The 14,237-nt window shown below is 46.5% G+C and overlaps 1 protein-coding gene across 2 annotated transcripts; it reads right to left on the bottom strand.

Moving 5' to 3' along the window:
- Positions 1-5,403: 5,403 nt before the first annotated feature.
- Positions 5,404-12,815, bottom strand: LOC309348063 (uncharacterized protein). 2 transcript variants are annotated; one of them, XM_081873141.1, is made up of 5 exons: positions 12,552-12,815; positions 10,615-10,692; positions 8,369-8,936; positions 6,969-7,049; positions 5,404-6,328 (listed from the first exon to the last, which is right to left on the bottom strand). In XM_081873141.1, the coding sequence occupies exons 2-5, from the start codon at positions 10,669-10,671 to the stop codon at positions 5,883-5,885; spliced, it is 1,152 nt and encodes a 383-aa protein (XP_081729267.1). In that variant the 5' UTR covers positions 10,672-10,692; positions 12,552-12,815; the 3' UTR covers positions 5,404-5,882. The 2 variants fall into 2 exon arrangements, with proteins under 2 accessions (XP_081729267.1, XP_081729268.1); XM_081873142.1 differs by lacking the exon at positions 10,615-10,692.
- Positions 12,816-14,237: the final 1,422 nt, after the last annotated feature.

The raw sequence follows: 14,237 nt of genomic DNA, 5'->3' as shown, positions 1-14,237 counted from the left end.
TTTTTATCTTATATTTTGGAAGTGTACATCCAGTTGTTGTTTTTCTTTTAAAAAATTTGGGGGCTGCAAGAGAGTGGGGCCCTAAACTATAGCTTGTTTATCATATACGCAAATCCAGTACTGGGAAGAGTATTAAATAAAGATGAGAGAGGCACTTGCCTTTTGCTGCCCCCTTCTGGAATATGAGGAGAGTGGAAATCAGTGAATGTTACCAAAAACTCTTCCAGACTTTAGAGCACAGGTTTTCAACCTTTTTGAGTCCATGGCTCCCTTGACCAACTACCTTCTTTCTGCGGCACCTCTGTGGGGCTCAGGAGCCCAGTTATGTTACCCCTTGCCTGCCAAGCTGGCAGTCGCTCACCCTTTTCTGAACACCCTTGTGGAGTGTTCCCTCAGCCTCCTCTCCTTGGGGAGGCAGAGATGTGAGAGGACATAAGAGGAGGGAGGGAAGGAAGAGGAACAGAGGCCAGTGTTGCCCAAAGCATCCCTGACCATCATTCAAGGCACCCCAGGGTGCCATGGCACACTGGTTGAAAACCTCTGCTTCAGAGAATTACATGCCGTTCTGATTTTTTTTGTTTGTGGGTCCTTAAAAGCAGCAAAGCACGATCAAAACTGTGTTGGAGTTATCTGAGCGTAAGCATGAAATGTTTCCTTTGCAGAACCTTGAATCTCAAGTTGCTGCTTTGGGGCTAGCGATGGGGCTAAAATGGTTAAGGAAACTGCAAAATAATGTTGACAAGGCGGCTTGAGCAGATATTCCTTCTTTCCTTCTGGAACCTCAGAGGTGCTCAGATGCACTCCCATGCAATTTTTCATCCACAAAGCTTTTCATCCAGGGGTTGGGCAAAGTGTAACCTTCGACCTGTCGGGCTAGTGGCAAGGGAGGGGGGAAATGGGGGAACAGACTGGAGAGTTAGCAATAGATGGTAGTGGCACAGAATAGGGGAGGTGACAGAGTGCTCTGCCTATTTTTGCCTCTGGCCCAGCGCACTACTAGCTTGCAGGGACACACACAGAGAGACACCCCCCACCCCTCAAAATGCACCCCACAACAGAACCCCACTCATGCACTAAGCTAGCACTCACTGCTTAAGTGTCCCAACTGCCTCTGTTTTCTGGTACCTGTCCCTGGTAAATCACACACCCTTTGGAACACTTGTTAACATGTTGGGGTTAATCAGGCCACAACTTAACAAGTCTCCATGAATTTAGCTACACAGAGGGGAGACGAACCTAGAGGGTCTGACAACCCATCTGCTGGGGGAAGCTGCGGGGAGTAGGGGCCCCAAGTGTGAGATGACAGACTAACAGGAAAACATATAAACAACCTGAAAGCAAATCAGGATGAGTTGTCCTGTCTCTGCAAATGAATGGGGACAAATGCTCGGCAAAGACGGGATATCATCTAACCTTGAAACCTTTGTGTCTTCTCTTCCACCACTACACTTAACTCCCCGGTGCAAATAGTAAATATGACTGAATGTTTCTGAATTGTGTTAACCACCTGAGGTAATAATAATAATTCATACCCCACCCATCTGACTGAGTTTCCCCAGCCACTCTGGACAGCTCCCAACAGAATATTAAAAACATGATAAAACATCAAACATTAAAAACTTCCCTAAACAGGGCTGCCTTCAGATTTCTTCTAAAAGTCAGATAGCTGTTTATTTCCTTGACATCTGACGGGCGCCACTACCAAGAAGGCCCTCTGCCTGGTTCCCTGCAACCTCACTTCTCGCAGTGAGGGAACTGCCAGAAGGCCCTCAGAGCTGGACCTCAGTGTCCGGGCTGAATGATGTGGGTGAAGACACTCCTTCAGGTATACTGGGCCAAGGCCATTTAGGGCTTTACAGGTCAGCACCAACACTTTGAACTGTACTTGGAAGCGTACTGGTCAGGTATGAGGCGACAGATTAGTGCCACTCCTTTGGCCTCCTCTGGGCAGAGTTCTGTACCCAAGCAGACTCATCACACCAGTGTGGTTGTAGATCGTGTGTGCCCCCAACAGCTCTTCATGCTGCCTTCCTTTCTAGCTGCCTGCACCTAAGTTGGGTTGTCTTCCCCACCATTAAAGGTAAAGGGACCCCTGACCATTAGGTCCAGTCGTGGCCGACTCTGGGGTTGTGGCGCTCATCTCACTTTATTGGCCGAGGGAGCCAGCGTACAGCTTCGGGGTCATGTGGCCAGCATGACTAAGCCGCTTCTGGCAAACCAGAGCAGCGCATGGAAACGCCAGAGCGGTACCTATTTATCTACTTGCACTTTGACATGCTTTCGAACTGCTAGGTTGGCAGGAGCAGGGACCAAGCAACAGGAGCTCACCCCATTGCGGGGATTTGAACCGCCGTCTCGGCAAGTCCTAGGCTCTGCGGTTTAACCCACAGCGCCACCCGCGTCCCTCACCATTATCCCTCCCTTGATTCGCCTTGCATCCCTTGCCTGAAGCAGGTCAGAGTACTTAACCCTACTTAAGCCACATCCAATGAGCATGCAGCCTGCTGATAACACATCATGCAGAAAGAGAGAGGGAGGCAAATTTGATTTGAAACAAAGTTTTTATGAAGCAGGGTTTACAATACAAGCAAGCAAAGACATTTGCCATTACAAAAGAAAGCTAAAATACCATTCTAACCTAGGATATCCCTTGTATTTCTCGACACAACCCTTGCCTGCCATCTTGCTGAAACAAGGGACCTAGCATACCTGTCAAATCCATGGTAAGCACAATTCTCATAAATTGCTTTTTTGTAGACAAAAATAGTTTGCTCCCCATTCTCCAAAGATCTGTGGCATGGCCTCTCCACAACTGCTTAAGCCCACTAATTCACCTGTTAATTCTATCCAACAAGTCAAAACTGGCTACCACTCTCAACTGGGTTGCCACTTTCAAAAAGTTATAGGTATTGCGTGCCTTTATGTATCTCTGTACTTTCGGCCCACCAGATGTTGCTGAACTACAACTCCCATCAGCCCTAGCAATCATGGACAAAGGCCAGGGACAATGGGAGTTGGAAGTTCAGAAACATCTAGAGGGCCAAAGTTTCCCCACACCTGCTATCGGGCTTAAGGTTAAGGTAAAGGTACCCCTGCCCGTACAGGCCAGTCTTGACAGACTCTGGGGTTGGTGCACCCATCTCACTCAAGAAGCCGGGGGCCAGCGCTGTCCAGAGACACTTCCGGGTCACGTGGCCAGCGTGACAAAACTGCATCTGGCGAGCCAGCGCAGCACACGGAAACGCCGTTTACCTTCCCACCAGTAAGTGGTCCCTACTTATCTACTTGCACTTAAGGGTGCTTTCGAACTGCTAGGTTGGCAGGCGCTGGGACCGAGCAGCGGGAGCGCACCCCACCGCAGGGATTCGAACCGCCGACCTTTCGATCGGCAAGCCCTAGGCGCTGAGGCTTTTACCCACAGCGCCACCCGTGTCCTGCTATCGGGCTTAAGCAGCCCCACATAGGGCAAAAGTCAGTCCTGCAGGATATCTCTGCTGCCCCATGTGATCCAATGATATTCCCTAGCACAAAGCTTTCCAAACTGTGTGTCATGACACATTAGTGTGTTGACTGCAGTGTGTAGGTGTGTCGCACAAATTCTCCCTGTTCTCTTCCCAGGGTTAGTTTAACCTCTGGTTTGCTAGTAAAACTGAATTACTGTGTCATGAAATGACGCACGTCTAAAAAGTATGCCACCAACATGAAAATTTTGGAAAGCTCTGCCCTAGCACATACCCAATAATCTTCGGTGTCCGCAAATGGCGGCAGAGATGAACAGTGGTGAGGAAGTTATCTTCCGGTAAAAACTGCCCACTGTTTTATTTTTTCTCACTGAAAGATCCCTGGAAGTAAGTTTTGAAGCCACTCATGCACTGTGGCTTCCATGTTCCAACTGTAGTATTTCCTATAGATCCTGAAGATCATTACTTTGGGTATCTATAAGCCTTCTCTGTATTCGCTGCATGCCACTAAGCCATGCACCTTTGTCTTACATGGTTACTTCCTGCAGCGATAATAGAGCGGCAGGCATGCTCATGCGCTGTGCTGAGTGTCAGCAACCAAGAAGGGAGTTGCGCCAATCCCCATTTATTGCTGCTAGTCCAACAAGCCAGTCGAACTAGCACAGGTTACAAAAACAAAAGCTAGATGGTACTTTGCTCCCTTACTTTCTTTGCAGTGCTACCACCGAGCACAGATGTTGTGCAGAAGCAACCAAACGGAACTCTTGCTTCCCTTCTTCTGATCACATCACCCTCCCCTTACACTGTTGTACTGAATCCCTCTTATCTCGACAACCAACACTTAGCTTTTAGTTATTACACCATGGGATTTTTTCAGCCGGAAAGTCTCCCACCTCTCATGTGGGCACCATTGGCATTATAAGAGAAGAAGAGAGACATTCATGGTGAGTTCTGGCACCTAGAAAAATAGACCTGCGTTTAACACTCTCCACCTCCAATTCCCATGTGTCTTGTTTTTATCCTCATTCACCTATGCAAGTTCATCTGAAATCAGCCTGCATGGCATCTTCCGTGTCCTGCTGTTCTCCAGGTCGAATGCACGCCTCGCCCTACCTTCCGCTGATGAAGTCCTTCCACCTTCCACCTTCTCAGCCCCGTTTTTAAATCCATCTGTAACTTCTCCTTGCAACACCCATCTCACCTACCCAGCACAAACATCGAGGGCTAGGTCTGCACCATGGTTTTTAAAGCCTGTATCTACCAGTGACATCAAGACATGCCTCACCTCCCCACACCACAGATGGACCACAGAGGCCAGACCATAGCTGTGCAGCGGATGTCATGCTTTCAGCCAGGGAGGGAAATGTTCTGACTATTACAAAAGCGATGATTTAGGAGGAAGGGGGATGAAATGGATGTCTTTTCTTTCCACTTCCTATTCAGAAAAGGACCAAGCCTTAGCCATGGCAAGTTAATGCACGGAGGTGTCCAAAACCCTATGTTTAAGGACTGCATTATTGTTCCGGTCTATACTTCAACTAGCTTATGGTTAGCATTAAATAAATGTTTGATATTAATTTATATTATGTTCCCACCCTACATGATACACAATTTCATGTATTATGTCCATAGTATATGCCCTTCCTCTTTATCCTGTTTGCATAGAAGAAAGCTGGACCCACCTATCAAAAGAGGACAAAGAAACCAAGTAGCACAAGAGGGAAGCACAGAATTGTAGAATTGGAAGGGATCCTGAGGGTCATCAAGTCCAAGCCTCTGCAATGCAAGAAACACATGGTCCCCCATCCGATTTGAAACCATAACGGACCCTGCTTAGCTTTGCAAATGTGCTAGCAAGCTTTATTGTTGCACCACTGGAAGAACTACTGTTGAGCTCACCCCAACCATTGCATGTTTATGCCTCCTCCCAGACGATAACAGGGTGCAAAGAGTTTAAAACTTAAATGATGTTTCAGAGAATACAAAATTTTTAAAAAGGAAGATGTGGAGGGGGTGGTGGCATTGGCCATCAACACAATTAGGCGAGGGCCCATTAAGTTTTTTAGCACCTAAGTGTCTAACCCACAGGGCCAATAAGGAACCAGATAATTAATCTTGGTGTCTTTGGAACGTATGCTACAAAACAGTCTTCTGGAGCATCTAAATCCAAACACTTAAGAGTACAACGCTATGCATAACTACTCAAAAGTAAGTCCCATTGAGTTCAAGGGGGCTCGTTTTCAGGAGAATGGGTACACGACTGAGGCTTCAGTAGTATATATGCCTCACGGTTTATGTCCTATTCTAAGCATTAGAAACGCCAGCCGTTAATACAAATGCCTTTGGGTGTAGGCTCTCAATATATTGTTCCAGTAGCACCCAGCAACTTTAACTAGGAAACCACCTTCCTCAGTAGCACAGTTAAGGGCTGTACTTCTGTGGTCTCCGCCTGTGGTTCACCCGGGGCACCAGTGTCCTCCTGGGGACACCCGAACGGGAGGGGGGAGAGATGGCGGAGCGTGGCCGAGGGTGCCACGAGGGTGCAGGGGACACCGGCGTCTGCTCGACGGACTGCATCTGCACCAGCGATTCCAGCAGTTCTGTCTGGCGATGCATGATGGCAATGATTTGCGCCGTGTCGGCCCGGTCCCTCTCTCGGTCCTGAAGGTCTGCGGTGGCATACCGGTTTAAGGAAGACAGGATTCTGTCAGTTGCGGTCTGTACCCTCCGGTCTGCTATTCGTGACAATTCCATGACCAAGTCGTTCCTGGTTTTTCTTTGGCGCTTTCGGACTCTGGTCAGCCGCCCTTCGGAAGACAGAGTCGGGCAGTTGGGCAACAGAGCTGACGAAGGGGCCACCGTTGCATCTGGAGATAGACAGGCACACACAAACACACACACACACACACAGCCATATATTAAAAAGGAGAATGCACATTGCAATGTGATACAAAAGGACTCTGGGTAGGTTAAATACCGTACTAACAAAATGAGTTCAGTGATGTATTTACCCATTCTCCACCCCGCAGTTAGGTTTTATTAAGTTTCAACATTTTTAACGTATACAATCAAAATACAATTTCATCTTTTCTCTTATTTTTCCATGGAGTTGTTTCTCCCCTTCTGCTGTACCCGATCTTCTATTAAATCGTAACCACAATATTATAATCTAATTACCTCTGTTGCTGATAGCTCAAATCTTGCAAGTTCATCATACTATAATATTTCTTTAAATGGTCTGAAAAAGGCACCCATTCTTATGTAAAACACTCATAATTAGATTGTCTTAATTTTGCCAGTTCTGCATAGTCTATTATCTTACTTATCCATTCTTCCTTGGTTGGGACGTATAGAATCCTGCTGTTGCTAAATACATAAACAACTTTAACATGGGTAGGGGGATTTCTGTCCCTATAATACCGAACAGAAACACTTTGGGGGGGGGTGTTATACACTCATTTTAAACTGGGTTTTTTTTATCTCGTCATGTTATCATTTCATATTTACCCATTCTTGAACCTTTGGTTGATGAGCTGCCAGGATTACTGAGGAACATAGAGGAGAGGGATGGAGCCGGATGATCAACTTCTAGCGGGAACGAGAAAAGATGTGTGAATTAATATGTTTTATACATATGAAGAGGCCTGCTGGGCTGGGCGATATCTGGTTTTCAATATTGTGATATATCACCAGCTAAACATCACAATATACCTATACGGTGGTACCTCGGGTTTCAAACGTAATCTGTTCCGGAAGACTGTACGAGTTCCAAAACGTTCGAAAACCAAAAACTCAAAACAGAAGCCTCAAAACAGAAAACTCAATATGGAAGCCGCGTTTCATGTTTGACTTCCGAGGCGTGTTCGAAAACGGAAGCATTTACTTCCAGGTTAAGAACAGTTTCAGGTTAAGTATGGACCTCCGGAACAAATTAAGTACTTAACCTGAGGTACCACTGTACACACACCCACATCATGATTCGCAACATATTGCCAGGTCAAAAATGATGAAATCAATATCATGATATGGACTTCAAACCGGTTTTGGATGGTGTATCAATATATCGCCCAGTCCTAGATCAGACCAAAGGCCCACCTGGTCCAGCATTTCGTTCTCACATTAGACAACCAAATACCTATGAGAAGCTTAGAATAGCATAAGTACACAAGCACTGTCCTGAACTAGAAGCAGCAGCATACTCCCAGGGAATGGCCTGAAGGAACAGGCCACATAAGAATGGCCTATTATTCAGAAGCATTGCTGCCGCCAACTTTGGAGATTGACCATAGACATCATGGCTTGGAGCCATGGATGGCCCTCTCCTCCACCCCATTGCTGAAACCAAGCTTGTCTGATCAGTGCTTGGGTGGGAGACCGTTTGAGCACCACCTGCCCCTTGGGTTCCATGAAGACAGGACATAAACGTAAGAAAACATAATAAATAAACACAGCCACAGCACAGGCGGACCAATGCACAGAATCTCACAAGGTGCACATCTGAAGGCAACATCTGTTCAGGGAGGTTTTTAAGGCTTGACGTTTTACAGTGGTACCTCAGGTTACATATGCTTCAGGTTACACACCCCGCTAACCCTGAAATAGTCCTTCAGGTTAAGAACTTTGCTTCAGGATGAGAAGAGAAATTGTGCTTCGGTGGTGCGGCAGAAGCAGGAGGCCCCCATTAGCTAAAGTGGTGCTTCAGGTTAAGAACAGTTTCAGGTTAAGAACGACCTCCGGAACGAATTAAGTACTTAACCTGAGGTACCACTGTACTGAGTTTTTATTATTTTGTTGGGAGCCGCCCAGAGTGGCTGGGGTAACCCAATGAGTCTGCCTGGGCGACGTATAAAGAATTAAATTATTATCATTGCTACAAGTTTCTCCCGGGCACAAAGCAGAGATCTTACTTGCTGCCGGCCAAGACATGCTTGCAGGCTTCGCGGAGACTGCCCTCGTCATGTAGAACATGGGACTGGGTGTGGCGGAGTCGGAGATCTCCACGGCGATCTGCGTGCATGGGGAAAACTGATCCGGACTCTCGCTATAGTCCTCGGGCACCACGGGCGCGGCTCCTTCCGCCAGGGGACACGGGGAATTGGTATCCCCTGATGACTCCTCCGGCAGAGCAGCGTGTGGTAGCCTCCTTGGGGGCTGGAAGCCAGAGTCGCCGGCCAATATCCTATCGAGCTGCTCATAGAAAGGGCACGTCATGCGCCCGCCCAGCGAGGAGGGGTTGTCCTTGGCCTTTTTGTAATCCCGCCGCATTGTTTTAGTCTTGGTCCGGCACTCTTGGGCAGTGCGCTCGTGTCCCCTCTTGGCCATCTCGCTTGCAATGACTTGGAAGGTGTCCATATTTCTGTAGCTGCTCTGAAGCAGCTTCTGGATCTTCTGCTCTCCCCATATATCCAGGAGGTCAATGACCTCAGTGTAGGCCCAGTTGTTTCCACGACGGCTCATTGTGTTGAAATTAACAACCTATAAAATAATAATAATAATAATAATAATAATAATAATAATAATAATAATAATAAATTTTATTTATATCCCGCCCTCCCCAGCTGAAGCCGGGCGGCTAACAACAATAAAATAGTACAACATTCAAAAATCATTTCATTATAAAATTAATTCAAATCAGATTGATGGCAACCATTGGGCTAGAGTTCTGTGAAGATTGCCAAAGGAGGGAGTCAGGCTGTGCCCTGACCAAAGGCCTGGTGGAACAGCTCTGTCTTGCAGGTCCTGCGGAAAGATGTCAAGTCCCGCAGGGCCCTAGTCTCTTGGGGCAGAGGGTTCCACCAGATCGGAGCCACAGCCGAAAAAGCCCTGGCTCTGGTTGAGGCCAGCCTAACCTCTCTGTGGCCTGGGACCTTCAAGATGTTTTTGTTTGAAGACCGTAAGTTCCTCTGTGGGACATACCAGGAGAGGCGTTCCCATAGGTACGAGGGTCCTAGGCCGTATAGGGCTTTGAAGGTTAAAACCAGCACCTTAAACCTGATCCTGTACTCCACCGGGAGCCAGTGCAGCTGATATAGCACCGGGTGAATGTGAATGTAAATTTACGGAGGGGGGGAAATGGCAGACTGGGTGACGTTGAGTCTCAAGGGGATGCAAGTCACTCCCCCCCTTAAAAAACATGCACTCTACCACTGAACTGTCCTTCTCACTGTGCAGCCAAACTACCATATTCAGTAGTCAAATGGGAATGTTACCCATCCCTTCCTACTAAAGCCTGGTATGCAATACCACATAGAATTGTAGAGTTGCAAGAGACCATGAGGATCATCTTGTCTAACTCCCTGCAACGCCGGAATATGCAGCAATTGGCATTATAGTGGTACCTCAGGTTACAGATGCTTCAGGTTACAAACTCTTCAGGTTCCAGACTCCGCTAACCCAGAAATATTACCTCAGGTTAAGAACTTTGCTTCAGGATGAGAACAGAAATCGTGCAGCAGTGGCACGGCGGCAGCAGGAGGCCCCATTAGCTAAAGTGGTGCTTCAGGTAAGAACAGTTTCAGGTTAAGAACAGACCTCCAGAACGAATTAAGTTCTTAACCCAAGGTACCACTGTATCAGCACCATGCTCTAACCAACTGAGCTATCCACCCCTCTAGAGTAGTGGGGTGCTTCCACCCCCCCAATCCTTAGCCGATAATATGTCAAAAGCCATTTTTATGCTTTACATTAAATTATTGCTCTTATTATTGCTATTTCTATTCTTAAAATAAATATGTATGCCGCCCCTTACCCGTAGGTCTCAGGGTGGTTCACAACACAACGTTATAATATAAAGCACAAAATACACAATTAAAACAATTAGCAATGCTAATGTATGAAAACTAATAAAAAGTACATTCCCCAACCAAAGCCCCTAAACAATCTCCCACTCCACAAATACAAAAATCCAAATTAACATATTACATCTTAAAACAATTTAAAACACACACACCCCGGTTAAAACCCCGTCCCCCCCGTTAAATAAACTTACACTGAATTATCCATTACTCTACTGCAGTTTGCAAATTATGGGTTAATTTTTTTATAGAATGTTTGAAAGAATATGGTGAATGTGTATGATGTTAATAACGTGTCAAGTTAAAATATGAATGGTGAGGAAAGATCCAACGCATTCAAAAATTGAAAGTCTACTTACAAACTGTCTTTCGGTCTTATTAGTTATTGGGTTGTTGTTGTTTTGTTTTTCAATCATTGGTGAATTTGCTCCGGACTCCTGGGAGTTCAAAACAAACAGATCAATGATCAAAATAGTGGTCAGCACAAAGAAACATGAAAAGAAATTCTACTTTTATTAGAACAGAAGAACAGCCCAACGGGATCAGACCAACAGCTCATGTACTCCAGCCCTCTGTTTTCACAGGGACCATCCACATACCCATGGGAAGCCCACAAGTTGGATGTGAGCACAACAGTGATATTTTGTCCTGCAGTTTCCAGCAACTACAATTCAGAAGCATAATACCTCTGACCATGGAGGCAGAATATAGCCACTGTAGCAAGTAGCCACATTTTATTTTTGTCTTGACCATATTGACCATGGAGACAGAATATAGCCACTGTAGCAAGTAGTCATATTTTATTTTTATTCTGGGTCATTTTTCTTTCCTCCCTCCAACACAACCCTCATCTTGAAGATATTTACTTTAGGACTGGGTGATCATCCAAAACCGGTTCAAAGTCCATATTGCGATATCGGTTTCATAATTTTTGACCTGGCAATGTAACACAAGTCATGGTGTGTGTGTGTGTGTGCGCGCGCGTGCATGCGTGCTATGCAAAAAATAACAATTTGGGGGAAACCGTGAAGCCAGCCAATGCCTCTACAAAGCTCCATCCTGATTTCAAACGCTGTGATACACAGATATATCGCGATGTTGCAAAACCGGATATCGCCCATCCCTACTTGACTTACAAGTCCAAATGTTCCTATGGAGTTAAATTCCAAACAGGATTTCAAAGTTTGGTGCTTAAAGATGTGTTTGTTTAGTCCTGCAGCCCAAGGGTAGTGTGTTCACACAACACACTGTTAAAACAAGGCAGCGGTGGCCATCGACTGGGATGGTTTCAAAAGGCGGTTAAACAAATTCATGGAGGACAATGGCTGTGTACCGGAGGTGGAATGTCTCTGAACAGTAATTGCTGGTGAGCCCAAGTGGGGAACAGGTTGTTGCGCTCATGCTTTGCTTTGGGCATTCCAAAGTAAGTTGGTTGGCTCCCAGGAGCAATTCCCTGGCCTCCCATCATTGCCTTCACTGTGGCTTACCAAGAGGGAGAGAGGCAAGGGAGGGAGGATGTTGGTGTAAGTTGACTTCACTGGGCTGCCTGGGCAGTGCTGGCCTCCCTGGCACTTTGCCACTCCGTGTACATAGAAGTGACACCAATTGTGAGAGGCCATGCAAGAACTGAAACCCATGGCCTGCTCCCCTTGGCTACTGGGCAAATAGAGGACCCTTGACTAGATGGGCCTTTGGTCTGATCCAGCAAAGCTCTTCCTGTATTAACTGCCTTTTCCTGCAGTATATTGCTTGAAAAATGAGTGTTTCCTGTAACGGAAGCGCTAACTTCGGGAAAGAAATTAAGCTCTATACAGCGCTGATCTTAAATGAATGCTCACAAACAAACCCAGCAAAACCACAGCATCTTTAACTCCAAACATCAAGTTAACACAAACCTGCACAGGGAGGGATACAGGGATCTCGTACTATTTAGGCCAACCATTGTTTTGCAACGCTTCTTAAAAGCGGTTGGAAAATGCAGAACACATCGAAGATGCTGCACTCATTTAACGTAATACGGGTCGAATCCCCTCTAGATTCAAGTGCACGGGAATGGGGGAAGAAATCATACAGTGAAATAAAGCGAGGTAAATATGCACCGACTCCTCTTTACTAGGGGCAGAAGCAACGATTTGAAAACCGAAGAGGGAAGTATGCACAAAGTACGAGGTTTAACGCGCGCACAAGGCAATATACTGTATTACGGAGGGGCTGTGCTTTTGTCTTTCCAGGAAGGAGCCCAGCAAAACCCCTCCTCCGGTTTTCATGCTCAGGGTCGGCCATCAAAGAAATCTACCTTTGTTACCCATGGGTAAAAGTTTTGCGCAGATCCATCAGCGAGAACTTCGGGTCCTTGCGCCCCTGCGAAATCATCCGCCGCCGCCACGCGACAGAAAACCTTGCGCACGCAAGCTTAGGCGAGGGGAGACAGGCAGGACATCCCCTCTGCTCCCCTCCGCAGGGGAGCTAAACCAGGATGGCTTCCCTTGGTCCCGATCTGCTTCCGCTCCTCCAAGCCCTTCCCTGATTCTCTCACCAACTTCCCAAGCCAAGGCTGCCTTGCAGATACCCAAGACCCCTCCTACCAAAAGCGCTAAGGGAGCATGTGCAAATGGCCTCGGAGCGGGACTGCGGGATGGTTTCCTTCATCCCTGTTACACTTGAAAGTTACTACACCTTTCCACTTTTCTTTTTTGCAATAGTTTTTATTGTAAAAAGTTATCACATTACCAAATACATAACCATATGTAGGGATTTCTTTGTTCAACTGATGGAATATATATGGACATGGCAAAACTGACCGGAAAGCTCAGGAACTAAGAAGACAACAACTTCAAGAAAGAATGGGGGGGGGGGATTTACAATTTATTTAGGAGACCACTGTAAGCAGATGAAAACATTAGCAGGATTTTAATAACACTTGTAATGTAACGATTACAATAGATAACATGGAAAGATGTAAAATATGGATTAGGTAATAATAATACGCAGGTGAAAATGTTGACAATGGGACCGATGGTGGGAGGTCGAGGGATTCAAAGAAACGCCTTTCCACTTTTCGAGTCGGTCCTTTCATGGCTTGAGACCCGGGCACCCGAGAGATTTATTATCTCCATGCGCACTTTAAGATTTTATTCCGAGGGGTACCAAGTAGCAGCGCTTCCCCCCAATTGCCCAGGCACCTGCACCCTGATGCCGTTTTGGCACCAGGCAATTTTTCCAGCTCTCTTAATCTGTTCTGGTTTAAACTCATTTTTGTCAAGATTTTTCACACCGCTTTTAAGGTTTTATTACATATCATAAATTCTTTTTAATTCTTTGTTGCAGGGTGCCTTGAGAACACGCTTATAAGATGGTATATATATATTGGAAATAAGTGTGCATCTTGCAACGTTCAAGGTTTCCTTGGTCCCGTGTGGGGGCTTCATCACATGAGATAACAGCATAGGATCAGGCCCTAATGACCGCATCCCTCTCTGTCCACCGAGAAGTAGTCGTCAACTCATCTGTACTCAAGAGTAGATTTACTGACGTTGATGGCTAACACTGAAATTCAGGGACCTATGCCACTCAGGCGCATTCATTTCAAAAAGAATCTACTCTAAGTAAGCTAAATGCAAGCGACTCTCAAGTAACAGGCTTAAGGAGAGCAGTCTTCGTTTGCACCACTGCCTTTTCTCCAGCATCCCTGGAAAGGCCTATATGCATCAACATATCTACTGCGCCCGGCGGCTGACTTTTTAGAGACGCTCCCTAAAAGCAGAACATTCCATTCTTCCTCTCCCATCCGCCTACGCTCAGCCTCGAGAACCATAGAAACGGGAAAGAGTTACACCCCTCACTTTCTGTTTCCATTTGGACGCCGCCATATGCGGGGCTGTTCAGCGGAACTGGAACCCGCTTCGCCCTCCGATCTCTATGGTAACGCTGCGCTTGGCAGCTTCGCGCATAAGCTACTGGCAAATGGGAACCGGAAGTATGG

This window comes from Podarcis erhardii (genome assembly GCF_964252035.2).
Source record: "Podarcis erhardii genome assembly, chromosome: 8".
Lineage (NCBI taxonomy): Eukaryota > Metazoa > Chordata > Lepidosauria > Squamata > Lacertidae > Podarcis > Podarcis erhardii.
The sequence above is the reverse complement of the archived record's forward strand: the minus strand, read 5'-3'. Positions and strand labels throughout refer to the sequence as shown.

Excerpts from the sequence above, each read along its gene's own strand:
- LOC309348063 (XM_081873141.1), bottom strand. The coding sequence starts at position 10,671 with ATGATTGAAAAACAAAACAACAACAACCCAATAACTAATAAGACCGAA. Across the intron at positions 8,937-10,614 it reads ATAAGACCGAAAGACAGTTT|GTTGTTAATTTCAACACAAT; the intron begins GTAAGTAGACTT and ends ATTATTTTATAG. Across the intron at positions 6,329-6,968 it reads AACCAAAGGTTCAAGAATGG|ATGCAACGGTGGCCCCTTCG; the intron begins GTAAATATGAAA and ends GTCTATCTCCAG.